Genomic DNA, 21,110 nt, shown 5'->3' on the forward strand with positions numbered 1-21,110 from the left:
ATTACTTATATTATACTTATTATATATATATGTATTATACACGTGCTAAGGGTAGATTATTGTTTCATTTGATAGTTGCGACATGTGTGCACTGGATGTTTGTAATGTCATAGAAGTTATGTTGGCTCCTAACAAATACTATGTTTGTATAAATCAATAATAGGCTATTTATAGTATATTTTGTATATTTCAGTCAATCTGTTGCTCTCGGCAAATAAAGTTTTCCGAATTAAAGGCTCAGCATTGATATTCACATGACGTCCCACATCATTGACGTATCTCGGCTTGCTTGGTTTTGGAGAAATCAGACTGCTTCAAATATGGAAGAAACCGAAATAGATACCTCTGAACTGGAAGGTAGAAGATTGGCTGCTCATGTAATAGAAGAAACTGATTCGATGGTTTCAGGAGGCAGGATCAAGACACTTTCCAGAAAGGGACTGCTATATACAAGGGAAAATATGGATAAACAATTATCAAATCTATTCCAGAACTTGAAGCGCAAGTCAGAAAATATGGAGAAACTAAAGGCCGACAACACAGCTCCTAGAAATGTTCAGCTTGAATATGCTAAATGGTTGGAAATGTATGAAGAGTTTATTAAGGTGAATGAGGAATATTGTACACTTCTATCAGCAGACGAGAAAGAAGTATATCTGGTTAATAGCTGGGAGGAGAAAGACACTTACTTGAAGAACTTTAAGGTATCTTATGAGGGCTGGTATTCGCATGCGCATTCACAAGAAAAACAGAGAAGTTTGAACAGTGTTGGATCACGAATAAGTTGTAACAGTACAGTATCATCAGCACGACTGAAGGGTGAACAAGAAAAGGCAGAACTTGAGGCTATGAAAATTTCTTTGAAGAAGAAACAAGAACTACAATTAAAAAAACTGATGTTAAAACAAGAAGAAGAAGAACTGAATTTGATCACTAAAATGGCAATAGTTGAAGCCAAGAATGAAGTGTTAAATAGATTTGTGTGTCAAAATGATTACTTGAGTTCTAGACATAGCCAGTCAAGTATTAGTCCGTCAGTACTAAACTTAAATGCCCCCCTTTTGTCCTTGCTAGTAAGAATAATGATGTCACAAATGTTATGTCTAATGTACATGCAGCCACCACGTCTCAATGTCATAAAATTGTAGGTTGTGGTTCGGGGCTTCAATTACACACTGACACCACTTCTCACAGTAATGAAATTATGAGAGGCAGTACTGGGGTGAACATAGGTACTACATTTCAGAATAGTTTTATAACTAGGGGCGATGCATTTCAAAGTACTGAAATGACAAATTGCAACGCAGGTTTATGCTTAGAATCCACATCGCAAAAAGATTCTGGTACAGGGTGTCAAATAGGAAATATTGCAGGTCAGAATGTTGATACTAGAAATGGGATCGGGTTTCAGAATATTGAAATGAATGATCAGAATAGGTCTGTAAATGTCAGAAATGTAGGTCATGATCCATGTCAAAGCTTGTTAATGCATGTGTGTCCTGTTAATAGTGAGTCTCTTTCAGGTGATAATGCTGACTATTTCCAAAGCAATAGTGCTGACATCCCAGCTGATAATAATATTTTGTCTGTTGTCTGCCAGTTGAAGAAACCAACTGCAGAAATTAAAAGATTTGGGGGAAATCCAATGGAATACTGAAAATATATTCGTCAGTTTAAGTGGTAATGAACTCTGATAGTGATGATGAACGAATGAGTTTCTTGGAGCAATTTACTGTTGGTGAAGCTAATCGTATTGTCTCTGGATTTAGCCATCTTCCAACGGAACAGGGATACCCTGCAGCTCTCAAGGAGTTGGAAACGCGTTTTACTTCAGGGACCTGATTTAACAAACAGTCTACTAGGTGTTCTCTTTCGTTTCTGACAGGAAGAGGTCGCCATTATGGGAGATATTGAAGCTATGTTCTACCAAGTCCATTTACCCAAGGACGACAGCGATTGTCTTCGATTCTTTTGGTGGCCAGAGGGAAATCTCCATAAAGAGCCAACAGTGTATCGTATGCAAGTTCATCTGTTTGGTGCCACATCTTCTCCTAGCTGTTCAAGCTTTGCTCTTCGCCATATAGCAGAGGAATTCAGTGATGAATTTAAAGCAGCAGCCAATGTGATAAAGAGACATTTCTATGTAGATGACTGTTTAACCTCTGTGAAGTCAGAAGAAGAGGCTGTAGACTTGATTAAGGAAACGGTTGCCCTCTGCAAGAAAGGTGGCTTTCGTTTAACAAAGTAGATTTCCAATAATCATCATGTGCTGGATTCGATCCCGGTAGAAGAGCGGGCAAAGGATGTCAAGGAACTTGATTTAGAGCACCAACGTCTTCCAAATGAAAGAGCGCTTGGTGTAGTCTGGTTTGTAAAATCTGATACTTTAGGCTTTAAAATTCAGCAACACAATAAACCACCTACAAGGCGTGGTATTCTGTCAACAGTAAGCTCTGTATATGACCTTTTGGGGATGGCCGCACCATTTGTTCTGAATGCCAAACTACTTCTTCAAGATCTGTGCCGGCACAATGTTCCCTGGGATGAAGAAATTAAAGGAAATGATTTAAAGATTTGGCAACAATGGACAAATGAATTAGGTGATCTGGAGAAACTGAATTTACAACGATGCTACAAACCACGATCATTTGGCAATGTTGTATCCTGTCAAATTCACAATTTCGCCGATGCCAGTGATCTAGGTTATGGAATAGTTACTTACTTACGTCTCACTGATGAAACAGGACGCATCTTTGTCTCATTCGTGAATGGGAAATCTCGGGTTGCTCCTCTCAAGAAAATGACTATTCCTCGAATGGAGCTCACTGCTGCCACTGCTGCTGTGAGGCTCAACCAAATGTTGGTGAGAGAACTGGACTATAAAATTTATGAAACATATTTCTGGACAGACAGTATGACTGTACTAAGGTATGTGGCTAATGAGAACTCGTGCTTCCAAACATTTGTAGCAAATCGCATTGCTATTATCCGGGAAACTTCTGATGTTAAACAGTGGAGGTACATCAACACAAAAATTAATCCAGCTGATTGTGCCTCTCGTGGTCTTCCTATGAAGAAGTTCCTGCAAAACAGTCTGTGGTTGAATGGACCAAGCTTCTTGTCCGAACCAAAATCTGAATGGCCGACCCCCGTGTCAGGTCTGGATATTTTACCTGATGATGATTTAGAGGTGAAAGGAGTTTATACTAACATAATGCAGCAGTCTACAAATGCAATGGATAAACTACTGACACATTACTCTGAGTGGAACAAACTCAAAAGAGCTGTTGCCTGGTTGTTAATTGGAGTTAAAAACTTACAAAAACACATCACTGCACGAAGACAGTTGAAGAACGAACTTAACCAGCAGGAACATAACCCTCTGAAATGTAACCAGATATTTGAAGAACAGTACACACGAATTAAACAAAAGAGATTGATGGAAAGAAAGAAAGGTCTAACAACAGCCTATCTCGGCTTAGATGTTCTTCAAAGTGCTGAAAGGGCTTTGATACTCTACGTGCAGCGACAGCATTTCAAGGAAGAGATCAAGATCCTGGAAATACAAAAGGATGCTTCGCATATTTTGAAAAGATATTCTCCATTAAGGTAGCTGGATCCTTTCATTAGCGATGGTTTGATCCATGTTGGAGGACGACTTCTTAGAGCTAACTTACCTTTCGATGCAAAACATCCAATTGTACTACCCAAGGACTCTGTTATTACAGAACTCGTATTACGGGATGTGCACCAGTCAGTTGGTCATATGGGAAAAAACTTCATGCTTGCTAGTCTACGTCAGCAGTATTGGGTGCTCGGTGCATCAACTGCTATAAAGCGTATAATTTCAAAGTGTGTTACTTGTCGAAGATATCAGGCCCCGCTGCAGAGCAACAAATGGCCAGCCTTCCTGTAGACCATTTAAATGCCGATGAACCCCCATTTTCCAGAGTTGGGATGGATTTCTTTGGACTATTTGAGGTAAAGCGAGGAAGAAGTACAGTAAAGAGATATGGTGTGTTGTTCACGTGTTTGGCTATTCGAGCAGTACATCTAGAGGTTGCTCATTCTCTTGATACAGACTCGTGCATCAATGCAATCAGAAGATTTGTGGCTAGACGTGGTATAGTTAAATCAATTCAGTCTGACAACGGGACCAATTTAGTGGGAGCAGAATGCGAAATATGTAAAGAAATTAAAAAATGGAATATGCAAAAAATAAATAGGGCCTTGCAACAAAGATCCATCTCATGGAGTTTCAATCCTCCCACAGCATCCCATTTTGGAGGTGTTTGGGAACGGCTTATTCGTGTTGTCAGAAAAATACTCTATTCGCTACTCCGAGAACAAAACGTATTACCTTGATGACGAGTCTCTGCAAACCCTGTTTTGTGAAGTTGAAGCTGTGATCAATGGTCGCCCTATCACAGAAGGGCCCCAACAGTCCTAATGATCTAGATGTATTGACACCAAATCACTTGTTATTGCTTAGAGCAGGAGAACATATTCCACCTGGCTTATTTCATAACAGTGACAACTATGCAAAAAGGAGATGGCGACATGTACAATATTTGGCAGACATATTCCGGAAAAGGTGGATACGGGAATACTTATCTCTGCTGCAAAAGAGACAAAAATGGATGTACCCCAAGAGGAATTTGGCTGTGGGTGACATTGTACTGATTATAGATACAACCCCTAGAAATTCATGGACACTTGTAAGAGTGCTTGAAGTCGTGAAGGACAAAAAGGGGATTGTCAGAGTTGTGAAACTGAAAACAAAATCGTCTACACCGACTCGTCCAATTACAAAATTATGTCTCTTGGTAGAAAGCGACTAAGATAGTTTATTGCTAGTAAGCAGTTAAAAAAACAACAACCCAAAAACAACCTTAAAAACAACAACAACAAACAAACAGTGAATCGTTTGGCCTTGTAATAGTGATAATAGTGTAATTGTGTCTCTTGACTATCCACAATTAGAGGGCCGGTATGTTAAGGCCAAACATTACATTTACGTAATGTACATATTTGTTTGTTTACTTTGCATGCACGTCTTTGTTTATGTTTATGATGTCATGGTAATTCTGTTATGTCATTCTTTAGGCAACGTTAATTTCTGTCTTTCCAAAAGACGTTTGTTAATTCCAAAAGAATGTGGTAAGCCGACAAATACGGTATGTATTACTATTTATAACTTAGTTTAAAATGTTTAAATAAAATATTGCTTAGTCTTATATTAAGGCGAAATAAGCCTATACACGTATATGTATATGTATTAAATGGTATATGTATTAAATGGTATATGTATATAAATGTACATGTATATAAATGGTAGGCGCATTGTATTACTTATATTATACTTATTATATATATATGTATTATACACGTGCTAAGGGTAGATTATTGTTTCATTTGATAGTTGCGACATGCGTGCACTGGATGTTTGTAATGTCATAGAAGTTATGTTGGCTCCTAACAAATACTATGTTTGTATAAATCAATAATAGGCTATTTATAGTATATTTTGTATATTTCAGTCAATCTGTTGCTCTCGGCAAATAAAGTTTTCCGAATTAAAGGCTCAGCATTGATATTCACATGACGTCCCACAGCACATACCACAGTCTTTGATATACTAGTCGTGTTGCACTGGCTAAAACGAGAAATAGCCCAATGGACCCACCATCAAGCAAACACTTTACCACTGGGCTACGTCCCCCTCCTATAGTCTTAAGAATGAAAGGATGAAACCTGCTACATTTTTCCATTAGTAGCAAGGGATCTTTTACACGCACCATCCAGTATAGCACATACTACAGTCATGCACTATCCCAAAGCACATAGTACAGCCTTTGATATACCAGTCGTGGGGCACTGGCTGGAACAAGGTGTCTTTAAGGAATTAAGATCGATCTCTGTCACTGGGCCCATTGGGCTATATTTTGTTCCATCCAACGCACCACAACTGGTATATCAAAGCCTGTGGTACCTGCTATCCTGTCTGTGGGATACAAAAAATCCCTTGCAACTAATGAAAAAATGTAGCAGGTTTTCTCTCTAAGACCATATGTCAAAATTACAACATATCTGACATCCAATAACCGATGATTAATAAATCAATACGCTCTAATGGTGTTGTTAAACAAAAAACCTTTTATTTAAGGAATTAAAAAAATTAAAGAGAAAAAGAATCAAATGATTCATACTTCCTGGGCTCTAGGCACAAGCACATCATCTTCTGGATGAGCATAGACATGCACGTCTGTGTCACGAGCTAGTGACAGGTTCTCGAGACCTATCTCCGGCAGGTCTGTCGTTATCGGTGCACGCTTTCTCACTTTCTGTATCACAACCACAAATATATAATTGAAATAATGGTATCAATATTTTTTACAAATGTGATACTCATTAACTCTACAGGTCAGAAGTTATAGGCACATGCTTCCTTTCTGTATCACAAACACATATAAGGGTAAAACAATTAAATTGCAAATTTTATTTTAATTTGGCAAAAGAATTCATGTAATAATTGATAGTTTGTGGTAAAATAACTCTGCATTTTGCATTCTGAGATAATTTGACAAAATATTCTATTTGCCCAGAGATTGCCCTGACAGTACATTCCATTGCTTTTGTTGTACCAGTCATGGGCATTCGCTGGGTTGGAATAGCAAAACAAAATTGCACATCACACAACTGAGCTACATCCTGCTCTCCAGCCAAAAAGTCCTGTATTAAATTATTATTGAACATCTAACTCCTAAGGACTGTTGTATTATGATCAGCTGGTTACACAGTAATTAAAACACTAATCTCTCACACTCACCTCTTTAGGACTGGTTAGTTTGTGTATCATCGACACGCGTTCAGACACACATTTACTAACGTCAACAGTTCTCACTGGAACTCGCTTTGGATTCAAAACTTTTGAATCACCTTTAAAATAAAATAAATGTTAGTTGTCATAACAAAAGTTGTATAAATATTCACCCTATTAATTTTAGGGACAAGTGTAACTCAGGTGTGTGTCTGTTCATCAATTATATTCATAATATTGGAAATTAATATTATAAACAAATAAATATGCTATATATCAGGGCACAATATTTCACGCGAACCGCCGTTCTGTTCGCGTGTTGGTTACGCAAACTTAAATTTACGCGAACCGCAAACTGGTTACGTCATGACCTGTAAACATTCAGAAATTAAAACTTGCAAACTTCACGATTACAGGACGTTTATTCACGCAGACATACTACTAGTATTTCAACAAATGTTTTCTAAAGGCTGAATTTTAGATACTTGATGCGCAGCAAATCAATAAACAACGTTATATTTCAACAGTTGTAATTTGCAACCAGTTTAAAGGAAATGTTCAAGCCAAAAGTTTTAAAGAAATGTGCTCAGACCGCTGGGGACGGCTAAATTATCTGCTGCTATTTTATCTCTAAAGGAATATATTATGTAGACATAATTTTGGATTGCCTATAATTTTACATATGTTAAAAACAATTTTAACGTAAACAGGAATCCAAAAGTGTCACAAAATTTTTAAAATACTAACATCGCATAATGAGCTTTAAAAAAACTAAACATTTGGAACGTCACTGTAGTATAGAAGTACCATCGATAAAGTGAAAGTAGCATAGCCATCGCAAAACTGACTCCCTCCAAATGATTATGTATATATTTCAAAGGCATTACGCACAGTACGCATGTGCGTAATGCAAAAACAAAATCCGGGAATAGGTCGAGACTGTCTGTAATTGTTCTATAAAATATCCTCTTAAAATTGACTCGAAAAAAAAAGATTAAAAAAAAAGCCTCCGAAAAAGCTCAGATTGCATCTATAGGCGTCCTGTTTCAAACTTGTCACAGGGGGAGGCCCCCCCCCCCGAATATCCCAGCTCGGGCACGCCTTTGGTATGCGTAATGCTAAGAAAATTTCAGGCTACGCCCCTGTATTTTGTTTTAGTACTGGAGCCGATATTCAGTTCTTTTATAATATTGTTAACTTTAGCAAGCATTAAAGAATTTTTTTTCCCTAAAATGTTTTCTTTTGTATTTGTTTTAACTTTACGTTTTAGCTAAAAACTATGTATTTAAAATATAATTTCAACGTAATTTTGAGGTAACCCTTGGGTTACGCAAATATAATTCATGTAACCGAACAATTGGTTACCTAGGTAAAAGCCACGTGAACCGACTTCCGGTTCCCTCAGATTTCGAAATATTGTCCCCTGTATATGTGGAGAATTTATAAATTAATTTAAAAAATTGATATTCTGCATTTGATCTTACAAAAATATTTGTCAAACATGTGTGTTCTAAGAAAAAGTTACAACATGCATTCTTATTATTTTCAAGTAGAACTAAGCACAAGAACTAAACGTAAGAATTACTTGACAAATCCTGGGTGTCAGTCATCTGGATGGAGTCAAAGGGTTTCATCTTGTTGTTATTGTCTGTTGGAAATCTATTAAATGTGAAATAAGCATTAAAAAATTATTGAATTGCTGCTCAGTGAAATCAAACTTAGTTACAAGTACTGTAAACCGGATTAATATTGTGACGTGTGTTTTTTCCACTAATAAGAACCTTAGTGCATGTTCACGTTTAAATTTCGCAAATGGCATTGGTAAAAAAATAATTGTGTGCAAAATAATGCGTGCAAATAAATTTCACGACTTGAAGTTGGGCTCGAACGACGCAAAATTACTATGCATGCGATTTTTTCCAGTTTACAGTATGTGAAATATACAAAAGTAGTTTTAAAAAAAAAATTAATATACAATATTTTTCAAAGGGCACATAGAATTTGGTTTAACTTTAAGAGAAAGTTTAGTTCCATGATATCTTACATGGCTCTCTTGTTAATTAAAAAATAAAACAATCCCAAGATTGCTTATTTTGTATGCCAATAAGAGTTTTAAACCAATTCAGAAGAAATATATTTAATTTACTCACATATTACATTTTAATACTCTTCACAAAACAAAATATAAATCTGGATTTCATACACATATTTCAAAATACTGCCTGAAGTAAATATTCAGTATTGGTACCTGATCAGATCATAGTGATCGTGCCAGTTGTCTCCCTTGAAGAGTGGATAGGCCATTTCTCTAGGCATGGGCATGATTCCCTGTGAGGTAAGTCCTCTTTTCTTCGACTCTTCAAACGTTATTCCTATAAGACATCTTGGCTATAGTACAGAGACAACAACACAATCACATAAAAAAATTCTGAATCTGTTGTATGTATCTTTAAATTTAGTGTCATGCTCAAATTTTAAACTTGCCAATATTTCCTGATTTACAGTAGTCCTGTTTTTGCCACGAGCATGGGATCTTCTACTTTGTATACAAACTTTTAGAGAGATCATGCTGGTAGGACAAAGCACCATCCTCGTGATTTTCAAAAACACATGCTCCACACCCATTATGATCCTGCCATGCTCACAAAATCTGGTAGTTTCTTTCAAATCTAAACTTTTGTCACACACATTATACCCAATTTGTCTCCCAATCATCCCAACAACCAACTTCTACAATTAAGAAAGTTTGTTTTGTTTAACAACACCACTAGAGCACATTGATACATTAATCATCAGCTACTGAATGTCAAACATTTGGTAATTCTGACTCTCTACATTTAAAAAAATATGTATTGGAAAAAAACCCTGAATATAGACCACAGCAAAAACAAGTGCTATGGAGAATTAAAAACTCCACAGCACTATCGATTTCTATGGACAACTGCAGGGGCTGCACAACCCTATTCTTTTTACTGTGGATTACACATCCGCAGAACTTGCGTGCCCTCCTGGTCAGTCTTTGAGCCCAAATGGTTTGAAAAACGTAGGAGAACACTGACCCCTTTGAAATACTACTGATTTGAACAGAGCAGGTGCCCCGAGGTACAAATATAAGCAAACATTACCTGGATCATAGAGCACATCGCTGGTCATGACGTTCTTCACCAACATGTTGGCACACAGTCGGACACTCTTCACGTAAGAGTACTTTCTGTTCAGGTACATGGACAGGATGTACTGCAGGTCCAGACACAGCACAGTCCATCTCGCAGACAGGGGGGCCGGTCCAGTGTGGTCTGAAACAAAACAAGTTAATATATTGACATGTCGTGTTAGGTTCCTGGGTCTTTCTCTACCAGACACAGAACAGTCCATCTCGCAGACAGGGGGGCCGGTCCAGTGTGGTCTGAAAGAAAACAAGTTAATATATTGACATATGGTGTTAGGTTCCTGGGTCTTTCTCTACCAAACACAGAACAGTCCATCTCGCAGACAGGGGGGCTGGTCCAGTGTGGTCTGAAACAAAACAAGTTAATATATTGACATGTCGTGTTAGGTTCCTGGGTCTTTCTCTACCAGACACAGAACAGTCCATCTCGCAGACAGGGGGGCTGGTCCAGTGTGGTCTGAAACAAAACAAGTTAATATATTGACATATGGTGTTAGGTTCCTGGGTCTTTCTCTACCAAACACAGAACAGTCCATCTCGCAGACAGGGGGGCCGGTCCAGTGTGGTCTGAAACAAAACAAGTTAATATATTGACATATGGTGTTAGGTTCCTGGGTCTTTCTCTACCAAACACAGAACAGTCCATCTCGCAGACAGGGGGGCCAGTCCAGTGTGGTCTGAAACAAAAAACAAGTTAATATATTGACATACAGTGTCATGTTCTTGGCTCTATCAGACAATGATGACACAATACTTGAGTCAACAGATGTAACTGCTATTGACTAGTCTTTCTATGCTGAAGTGTATTACTTTGAGTGAAAATAAGTTTGACATTTCTGTGTGAATTTTCCCTGCAAAAACATTTCCCTATACTATAAAATAAAAGTAGAAATGATCTTTAAAAAAGCTAAATCAAATCTTGGAAAAATTATTTAATGTAAAACAACAATCTGATGAAAAAAAACAACAACATCCCTGAATCAAGGAGATACTAAAATATTAAATACTGCGGAATTACCTCTGCTTCCAACTGCTGCATAAGCATGAACTGATCCGCCCGAGACATTACAGACAAACGGAAACTGGAGCCACGTGGACGTAGACTTGAACTCTTTGAACAGGTTCGAGAATGACACTCGTACAATCAAGTTGTCTTGGGTGGCCACATCAATGTGGGCCACGAAATACTTAGCCGGGACGGGTCTGAACAGAAGATACAGGTAACGTCCCGTCAATCCAAGGCACTGAGAACCGGTCTTCGGCAGCTGAATAAAGTTGCCCGCTGGAATGGCTCCACTTATACGATAGACTGTCCCCTTTACTGACTTGTCCTGCAAATATGTTTAATTTCTGGTACATTATTTTAATGATTTCATAATGGAAAGAAAGAATAAATAAATAACCAGGGCTTTTAGAATTTTTATAAAATCAACTAGCTATGGGATCAGAGATTTTAAACATTTACTAGCCACAATTAAAAATTCAACAGCCCTACTTTACTTTAAATTAATACAATTGTACTAAGTAATAGTAATAATCAGATATGTCACCTAAAGGGTGGGTTAGAGCTTTAAAACACTAACATTGGTGGGTTGGGGTGGGAGTAGGATATTCATATTTACAAAATCGACTTAACTGTAACATTTGACTTCTTTGTTTTTCACTAGACATTGGGCATGGTAATAGTAGTTATTTACTAGCCCAACATCGGCTAGCCATGGGAGTGGAGCTATCATAATCTAGAAGCCCTGAAATAACATATGTTGTAGCTCCTACATAATTATGTACATTCTAGGAATCAATTAATAAATGTTTAATATCCTTGCATGGATTAAAAACAGCTGATTATGGGAAAGAAAAGGAATGCTTGCTTAATGCCACCGTAGCACTTGTTAAGCTGCAGTTATTTGGTGTCCAACACAACTATTTTGACTCTTGTTCTAGATAGTGTCATTATTTCTCAGAGGTCACACTGGAAAGAAATTGGTTTTAGCCCATTTGTAGATAGGTAGGGTATTTGTATGAACATTATAGAAAATGGCAAATTTTTTAATTTTATTATCACTTTGTATAAAAATTAGCATTTGGTTAATTTGGCAATGGTAAGAGTGAGACCTGTGACATTGCTATGGTTGTGTAAAAAAAATAAGAACACTAATGACATACCATAACAGCAGCAACTTCGCCTTCCTTCGTCGACTTTTTCCATGTTGAAACGTTGAAGTGCTTAAAAACATTGACATATGGGTGTTGCCACACTGAAAATATAAAATTAAGAGACAGTAGTAATAGAGAGCATTAATGAGCACCTAGTAATGGTGTTAAAAAAAAAAAAATCGGTGTTAAATATGTGAGGAAAGTTAATATAATAAATATTTAGTCTATATTATGTCAAATTGATTGTTTTGGGGTTTTATTTTCAATACAAACTATTGTTTGAAATACAGACAGATGAAAAAAGTTCTGAACACTCCAACCTAAACCTGAATATATTGAATGCTGGAATGATTGGAAGTCTTGCCAAAATTATTACCAATGTTTTGTCAATTTTAAAATGATAATTAGGGGCTAACTATGTCGTTCTTTTGCGAGTTTTTTCACACTTCGGGAACATTTCCATCAGCAATAAATTTCAGACAAGTATCTAAAGACAAAACTTTAATAACCCTTAATTTTACCAAGTTCATTCATTAAAATTACTAATATTGCCTCCACTTGACTCACAGAAAATTAGTTAAAATGGAGGAAGATGAATTTACATTTGATGGGTGTCACATGACCTCACACGTCAGATCAACAAGGCCAAATGATTTAATCTGTATGATTTTTATCCCCCTACCCACCTCATATTGTGGGATTTTTTTCCTTTCAGTTAATATATTCAAAGTGTTTGAAACTCTTTTTTTTCATATAGTGGCTTACTATGCCTGCACGAAAAAGTTATTTTTTCCAAGAGCATGTGCCTAACAGTTAGAATCTAACACACTTCCATGTGTAATAGATGGTGTTCGTTTTTTTAAAACTAGAATGAATTAGTTTGTTGTAGATTTTTTTACATTAAATAATTGGAATTATTTCATTTCATGTACCCTAACCAACAAATTTATGTAGAATATTCTTTCTGTAAGTATCGTATTGTCGTTGGCCAAACAGTTTGGTACTTGATGATACGTTTTTCTAAAAATAATAGGTGTTGTTTTTGTTTTTAACCAGTAGTCAAATGCAAAATGTATGAATTTTCAATAAATAAAAAAAAAAACTTTTTTTTTAATCTAGGCCTTAAGGCTTAGTGGCATAACAGTGTAACTGATAACTGATTTTTTCCCAGTTCTAACTTTCTAGGGTGTAACACATTTTAAAGCACCTTTCAGGATTTTTTTACTATATATGGAAACCCTGTAGAAGGACCTGCTAGTTTGTAATTAATATGATGTTAAACAAAATAATTGGACAATAGTAAAAATGTAATGTTAGCTTTTGCATTAACAGTGGCAAAGTGACATGTCCAAACCAGTCGAAAACCAGTCCAATGTTCTCGATTAAATTAAATTGTCACAATATATATGGTATTTGTACTAACAAAATGCATAATACCACAACACCTACACTGAGACATAGTTCGACTTGTTTTTGTTTGTTTGTTTTCTTCAAGTAGTGCACAGTTAAGTGTCAGGCGATCATTGACAACTGCAATGTTTTGGGTTTGCCGCCATACTGCTTTTCTGATTGACTGATCCTACGTCGAGTGTTGCAAAATGTAAGAATAGCGCAACAAATAGAGATCGACAGTTGTACAAGCAATGTTACTAGACTGAAATTCTTTGATATACAAATGTTACCAGTCAACTGTAATGAGCAAAATTGGCCCATATTAAACTCGCCACAACTAAATTAGTTCGCTCACCAAGTGGTTTTGTCAGTTAAAACATTTTATGTTTTATTTCCATTTTTATACTTTAAACAAATATACAACTATGAAATACAAATACACAAATAATCATTACTGTCACTGTGTCTATGATGTTATTTTTTTAGTTTTACGAAACATAAACTGAAGTCCGCTTACAAAAGAACATTATACAGTCGAACCTGTCTATGGCGGCCACTCGTGGGACATGACAAAAGTGGCCTCCATAGAGAGGTGGCCGCCGTATGCAGGTCATATATAAGTCCGAATTTTTAAAAACAATTACACGTATGTTGCAATAGAACTATTAAGGAGCCATATACATGTGCAAAAACGTAATTAAAAACAAAACAAAAAATTATCATCTATATGAAATTTTATTAAGTGAAAAAGAGAATATTTAACAAACAACAGAATAATGGAGCACTGTTCTGCGCATTAAAGTCACTGATTATCCTTTAATGTTCACTTGCTAAAGAAGTCACGTATCTTGCTTTGTTTGCACGTATTTTCAACTCGCATGTTTGACACACTTTCTTACGGTGTTTTTTTTACGATATACAGGTAAAATATATAGTAAAATTCATTGGGGGGACCTCAGGGTGGCCGCCATGGACAGGTGGCCGCCATATGGAGGTGGCCGCAAAGGCAGGTTTGACTGTATATATATTTACCCCGCAATCACTGTATACATTGGCAAGCTATGATGACTAAATAAATCTCTATATTTTCGACCACTGACCAAAAATATAGGTCACGTGACATAAGATTGACTCGACTTGAGTATTTTAGACTAGATTTTCAACAAACATACTTTTTAAATCATTTAAGTACAGAAAATACAAATTTATAACTTTTAGTTTAGGGATAACAATATAAAACTTGTATATTTATTATGAATTACAGTTTAGAAACGCTTTTTGAATGTGACAGAATGTAGAAATCTAGCGTCTTACAGAGAACGACGTCATGTATCTTGTGTGACGTCATATGACAAAACCATTGCAAGTTTGACGATCTTAAATTTATCTACTCGATTTGCGTACACAAAAATGGAATTAATAATGATTATCTGCTGTTCCTGTAGGATTTCAGGATTTAGAAAAAATTGTTACTGTCTTAAGATATTGGCTTAATCCTGCTCAGGTCGAATGGTGAATGCAGCTGGGCAGAGCCTCGCTGCATTCGCCATCCTTTGCAGGATAAAGCCGATATTTTAAGACAGTAACCAGCTATTCCCTGTATATATTTAACTATTGGGTTAGACAAAAATATGATTGCTGTTATTTTACTTAACACTGAGGTAAACTAACTAAAATGTTGATTCAAAAGGCGAAGACGTGAAGAGCAGCTTGTTTTAAAGATTGGGACAGATTGATGAGAAGCATGTTGGATATGGGACAGATTAACTAGCATTCTTTAAATGCGAGGGAAGATCAACAACTGAACAAGTCATATTTTCCGATTTACCATACGTTTGTAACACAATGTTGGAAATATGTAAGTATTAAATTGGCATTGCTTATGGCCTTTATGAAGTTATTTCGTTTAACTTTTTATGATTTATTCCTACTGCTACCACTAATAAAATGCTGTCAATCTTGTTTAGTGGTTAACTTAAAGTTGTAGGCCTACCGGCATCATCATCATCATAACATTATTGGCATTGTCAACAGTGACAGGTGTGCCAGGTGAAAATTAGGAAACATTGGATTTTTAAGTGAAGTTTTAGATTTTTTAGATGTAAAAGCAATAAAAACAAAACCCCAAATAAAAACGAAATATTTTAAAGGGAAGATTTTATTGTTAAATTATAATTTTTAAACAGTTGTCTTACCAACACCCTATACTCTTTCCACATGTATGAGGGTCCACCTGGAAGGGTCCTAGCCCGAAAACTCTGCTGTTTGAAAGATAGACGAACATTTGGACAGTTATGATCACTTTCTCAAGCAAAGACTAGTGAAAACACAAAATTGCTGTCTATCACTGGGTAGACAATGATTCCCGTTCTAATACAACAATATTTCTATGTTTGACATTAAATACCATTACATTGATCATTTTCGAGTTTGTTGATAACAAATATTTTACATATTAACCACTAATACACACACTACAGGAATAAACCTGTTAGTACAGGTCTACTCATTTAACCGGAACATTATTGAAAGGGTGTGCCATCGTGTTTCTTCCTGTAGTGTGTCTATTAGTGGTTACTATATGAAACAATAATGTCCAAGGAGGATGACATAAAATGATAAAAAAAAAACCCACAAAATATACCTACCTTTTCTGTCTGATCAATGCTTTGTAAAAAAAAACACCCAAAAACCCCTACTTTAAAATGTGTCACTGCATCAGTTTTGGAACTTGGGTCTGACCAGAGAGCAGCTGTGTATATTTTTGGCAATAACTTTCTGGTAATGTTCTATTAATCTGTTATGAACACAACAGCAATGTATTGTTTAACAATAATACTGCAGTCGGTGGCCCAACCAGTGCATCACGACTGGTATATCAAAGGCTGTGTGTGATATGTGCTATCCTGTCTGTGAGATGGTGCATATTAAAGATCCCTTTCTACTAATGGAAAAATGTAATTGGTTCCCTCTCTAAGACTATATGTCAAAATTACCAAATGTTTGACTTCCAATAGCCAGGGCTTCTAGATTATGGTAGCCCCACTCCCATGGCTAGTGATATTCAATGTTGGTCTAGTAAATAACTACCATCACCGTGCCCGATAACAAATTGTCAGATATTTCAGTTAAGTTTATTTTGTAAATATGAATATCCTGCCCCACCCCATCCCCCACTGTTAAGTGTTTTAAAGCTCTATCTCACTCTTTAGGTGACATGGGAAGGGATGGGTTAGTTGAGCCACTGGGTTAGTTGATCCACCCTTCCCATTGGTTTCTGAATAGAGACATGTGACATTTGGCACCATATTTGGAGAGGTCTATGACCCTGTGCCTCCAAGATGTAATGGTCAGGTCTCAGGCACACTTTGTACATTTTGCCTTGAAAAAGACATTTTAACACAGGAGAAAGTTAGATTCATCACTCAAGATATATTGATTTATATCAGAAGAATCATAAATATTTTGCATGTTCCCTGACTTGTGATTAAAACATTGTTTTACTGTGTATTTCCATGAACAGTTTGGGTTACGTTTGTGCAACCATTTTAGGGGCCGTCCATAATTTTCAACATTTTCACAAGTGTACAAAGAGTACACTTTTGACCACCCTCTTCCCCCCTCCTAAAAGTGTACATCCCCAAATGAAAAATGTTGACCGACATTTTTCGTTTAAAAAAAAAGTGTACGCTGGCCCCTTAACCCCCTTCCCTCCCCCCCCCCGCGTACGGTTTGTACGCTCGTGAAAATGTTGAAAATTTTGGACGGCCCCTTAACAGCATGGATTAAGATATTAAAATAGCCAATATGGGGCAATTTGTGCCAGTCTGATTGGGGTATGTTGATCCATGGAACAACTTACCCCATTGTGTTTTCTAAACATGATCAATTTATCCCTATTGTCTTTTTTTCCAATATGTTTTTTCCATATTCAAAATGAATGTTTTCAGTCCTTCATTATGTTTATCAGACATTCCTATATGCTTAATATGTTTGGATTTTAAAATTACGATGTTTATTATGTTTGAATTAGTTTGCGTTCGAATAAAACCATCTTCATGTGTGATCTTACCAAGTGGGACTTGTAGAGAAATTGAATAACATGTGTCAAGATAGAACTTTTAAGTAATTCGTGTTTGAGACAGGATTTGAATTAGTTCTCAAATGTTAATACGTTCTTATTGACTTTATTCTATGATTTAATGTGATTGATGGTATGTTATATAGTCTTGAAAGTATATTATTATTTGTGAGATATGTTGTCGAGAAATCTCTCGTAGTAGGCTATTATAGAGAGACATATTCAAAATGAATGTTTTCAGTCTTACAATATGTTTATTAGACATTCCTATATGCTTAATATGTTTGGAGTTTTAAATTACGATCTTTATTATGTTTGAATTTGTTTGCATTCGAATAAAACAATCTTCAAGTAAAGTACAGTATATTGATCAACTTGCCCCTTGACCTGGCACATCTTACCCCAGAAGGTGGGTTATTTGAGCCATTTTTTATAAAATGTTTGATAACCCACTATTATGCAGGGACACGACTGACTTATGATAACTTGACTAGAATATGTGCACAACTACATGTATATGCTGCAAACATTAGACTATAAACCATCACCTAGCATATCTTAAATCAAGCACAGGAGTTGTTAGAGTAAACATTGGCTCAACTTACCCATTCCTCCCCTATCTGATTACTACTATTATTTTGTAAAATTATATTAACTTAAAGTAAAGTAGGGCTAGTGAATTTCTAATTGTGGCTAGTAAATTTTAAAAATCACTGATCCCATGGCTAGTGGATTTTATAACAATTCTAGAAGCCCTGTGCATGAATACTATAGAGTGTACGGGTTATTATTTGTGTTTAATATTCTTACTGTATGAATACTATAGAGTGTACGGGTTATTATTTGTGTTTAATATTCTTACTGTATGAATACTATAGAGTGTACGGGTTATTATTTGTGTTTAATATTCTTACTGTATGAATACTATAGAGTGTACGGGTTATTATTTGTGTTTAATATTCTTACTGTATGAATACTATAGAGTGTATGGGTTATTATTTGTGTTTAATATTCTTACTGTATGAATACCATAAAGTGTACGTGTATGGGTTATTATTTGTGTTTAATATTCTTACTGTATGAATACTATAGAGTGTATGGGTTATTATTTGTGTTTAATATTCTTACTGTATGAATACTATAGAGTGTATGGGTTATTATTTGTGTTTAATATTCTTACTGTATGAATACCATAAAGTGTACGTGTATGGGTTATTATTTGTGTTTAATATTCTTACTGTATGAATACCATAAAGTGTACGTGTATGGGTTATTATTTGTGTTTAATATTCTTACTGTATGAATACTATAGAGTGTATGGGTTATTATTTGTGTTTAATATTCTTACTGTATGAATACTATAGAGTGTATGGGTTATTATTTGTGTTTAATATTCTTACTGTATGAATACCATAAAGTGTACGTGTATGGGTTATTATTTGTGTTTAATATTCTTACTGTATGAATACCATAAAGTGTACGTGTATGGGTTATTATTTGTGTTTAATATTCTTACTGTATGAATACCATAAAGTGTACGTGTATGGGTTATTATTTGTGTTTAATATTCTTACTGTATGAACCATAAAGTGTACGTGTATGTGTACGTGTATGGGTTATTTATTTTTGTGTTTAATATTCTTACTGTATGAATACTATAAAGTGTACATGTATGGGTTATTATTTGTGTTTAATATTCTTACTGTATGAATACTATAGAGTGTATGGGTTACTACTGCATGAATACTATAGAGTGTATGGGTTATTATTTGTGTTTAATATTCTTACTGTATGAATACTATAGAGTGTATGGGTTATTATTTGTGTTTAATATTCTTACTGTATGAATACTATAAAGTGTACATGTATGGGTTATTATTTGTGTTTAATATTCTTACTGTATGAATACTATAGAGTGTATGGGTTATTAATTGTGTGAATACGTGTATGGGTTATTATTTGTGTTTAATATTCCTACTGTATGAATACCATAAAGTGTACGTGTATGGGTTATTATTTGTGTTTAATATTCTTACTGTATGAATACTATAAAGTGTACATGTATGGGTTATTATTTGTGTTTAATATTCTTACTAAATGAATACTATAGAGTGTATGGGTTATTATTTGTTTTTGATATTTTTACTGCTAACCTCCGCGTACAATCAAAGACACATGTCTTGTTGTGGACGGAGTATGGCCAGGAAAAGGAAACGCGTGTAGGACATACCGAAGTTTAACAACCAGATGTAAGACTGAGAGCCTGTCCCATAATACACACCACATTTCTGAAGTCTTTGTCAAGTGCACAGTAATCAAAAGGGTATTTGAATGTATTTGTATATGAAATTAGGGCATTTAGAAAAGAAACTTAAGTCAGTTGTGCTGCTGTCGATACTACTAGAGTGGTACAGTTGATCTTGTTTAAAGGTAATCCCATGTATTGTTGACATGGTGTGACATTATTGTGTATATGTTGTATTCAGTACACGTAACTGGTAACATCATCCTTATTATACTGATTTAATAACATATATATATTTATATATTCGATGCTGATGGATTACAAGTATTATGCAGTTTAGGATACCATACATGCATCTACGTACAATGTACCGGTACATGTGTGTACATTATTTGCTGTTTTAGAATTAGTAAGTATAAAATTCTGCACATTTTAAATAGATTTAGCTTTTTATTAAAACACATGTTTCTGTATTTCAATTTCTTATTATTTAATTACCTTGATTTTCATAATTAGTAAAAACAAAAGTTTTAAAACAAAAACAGTTTATGTATACATGCAGGTACCTTAAAAGAGCTGTATTGTTTTAATTTGTTTTAAAGGAACGCTTAAGCAAGGTCTTTGGACTGGTATGCATATTCAACGATATATAATGCACATTATTGTTTAATATCAACAAGTATAATCTTATATTTAATTAATAAAATGGTTAAATGTGACGGCTATTATATATAATGGGCGCAGTCATTTTGTACCATCCAAATTAGGGTTTCTGCTTGAGGGTAAAACGGGTAAGGCACCATACCCAAATGTTTTGTAGATTTTAATTTTTAAAGTTAATCTTTTGACACAATATGATTTTTAAAATTCTAACCCTAAACCTAACCCATTTTCTTTCTGAGGGATGCCCCTCATACCCTCTGTTGACTGTGGTTACATTCAGCACACATATTGTAAATATTCAATTCCATAGTGCCATACCCAAATATTTCTTTCTGGCAGAAACCGTAAATATGTGTTGATATACCGGTAGATAAAAAATAACACTCTGTGGCATAGTGGTCTTTAGGTTGGTAGAAACCTGGAGTTAAACGACTCAATGGGTAGGTGTAAGGCCACAATACTGACTTCTCTCAAACTAACAACTCAAACTAATCACTCAAACTAACCACTCAAACTAACTACCACATAACTACAGTATGTTCCCAGGACAGAGTGCTTGATATAAACATGGAAATAAGTTGAA

The 21,110-nt window shown here is 35.4% G+C and overlaps 2 protein-coding genes across 5 annotated transcripts in view; one reads left to right on the forward strand and one right to left on the reverse strand.

Moving 5' to 3' along the window:
* Positions 1–13,708, reverse strand: part of LOC121378928 (WD repeat-containing protein 90-like) — a 79,931-nt gene extending 66,223 nt beyond the window's left edge. For both annotated transcript variants that reach the window (XM_041507318.1, XM_041507319.1), the window contains exons 1-8: positions 13,596–13,708; positions 12,156–12,247; positions 11,008–11,320; positions 9,946–10,116; positions 9,069–9,192; positions 8,406–8,479; positions 6,830–6,939; positions 6,210–6,344 (exon numbers count right to left, since the gene is read on the reverse strand). In XM_041507318.1, the coding sequence (XP_041363252.1) occupies positions 6,210–6,344; positions 6,830–6,939; positions 8,406–8,479; positions 9,069–9,192; positions 9,946–10,116; positions 11,008–11,320; positions 12,156–12,247; positions 13,596–13,605 (1,029 nt within the window). In that variant the 5' untranslated portion in view covers positions 13,606–13,708. The remainder of the gene's footprint in view (positions 1–6,209; positions 6,345–6,829; positions 6,940–8,405; positions 8,480–9,068; positions 9,193–9,945; positions 10,117–11,007; positions 11,321–12,155; positions 12,248–13,595) is intronic.
* Positions 13,709–15,032: 1,324 nt separating this feature from the next.
* Positions 15,033–21,110, forward strand: part of LOC121378927 (MICAL-like protein 1) — a 62,802-nt gene continuing 56,724 nt past the window's right edge. For all 3 annotated transcript variants that reach the window (XR_005958781.1, XM_041507314.1, XM_041507317.1), the window contains exon 1: positions 15,033–15,396. The gene's annotated coding sequence lies outside the window, so the exon portion shown is untranslated. The remainder of the gene's footprint in view (positions 15,397–21,110) is intronic.

This window comes from Gigantopelta aegis, chromosome 8 (genome assembly GCF_016097555.1).
Source record: "Gigantopelta aegis isolate Gae_Host chromosome 8, Gae_host_genome, whole genome shotgun sequence".
Taxonomy (NCBI): domain Eukaryota; kingdom Metazoa; phylum Mollusca; class Gastropoda; order Neomphalida; family Peltospiridae; genus Gigantopelta; species Gigantopelta aegis.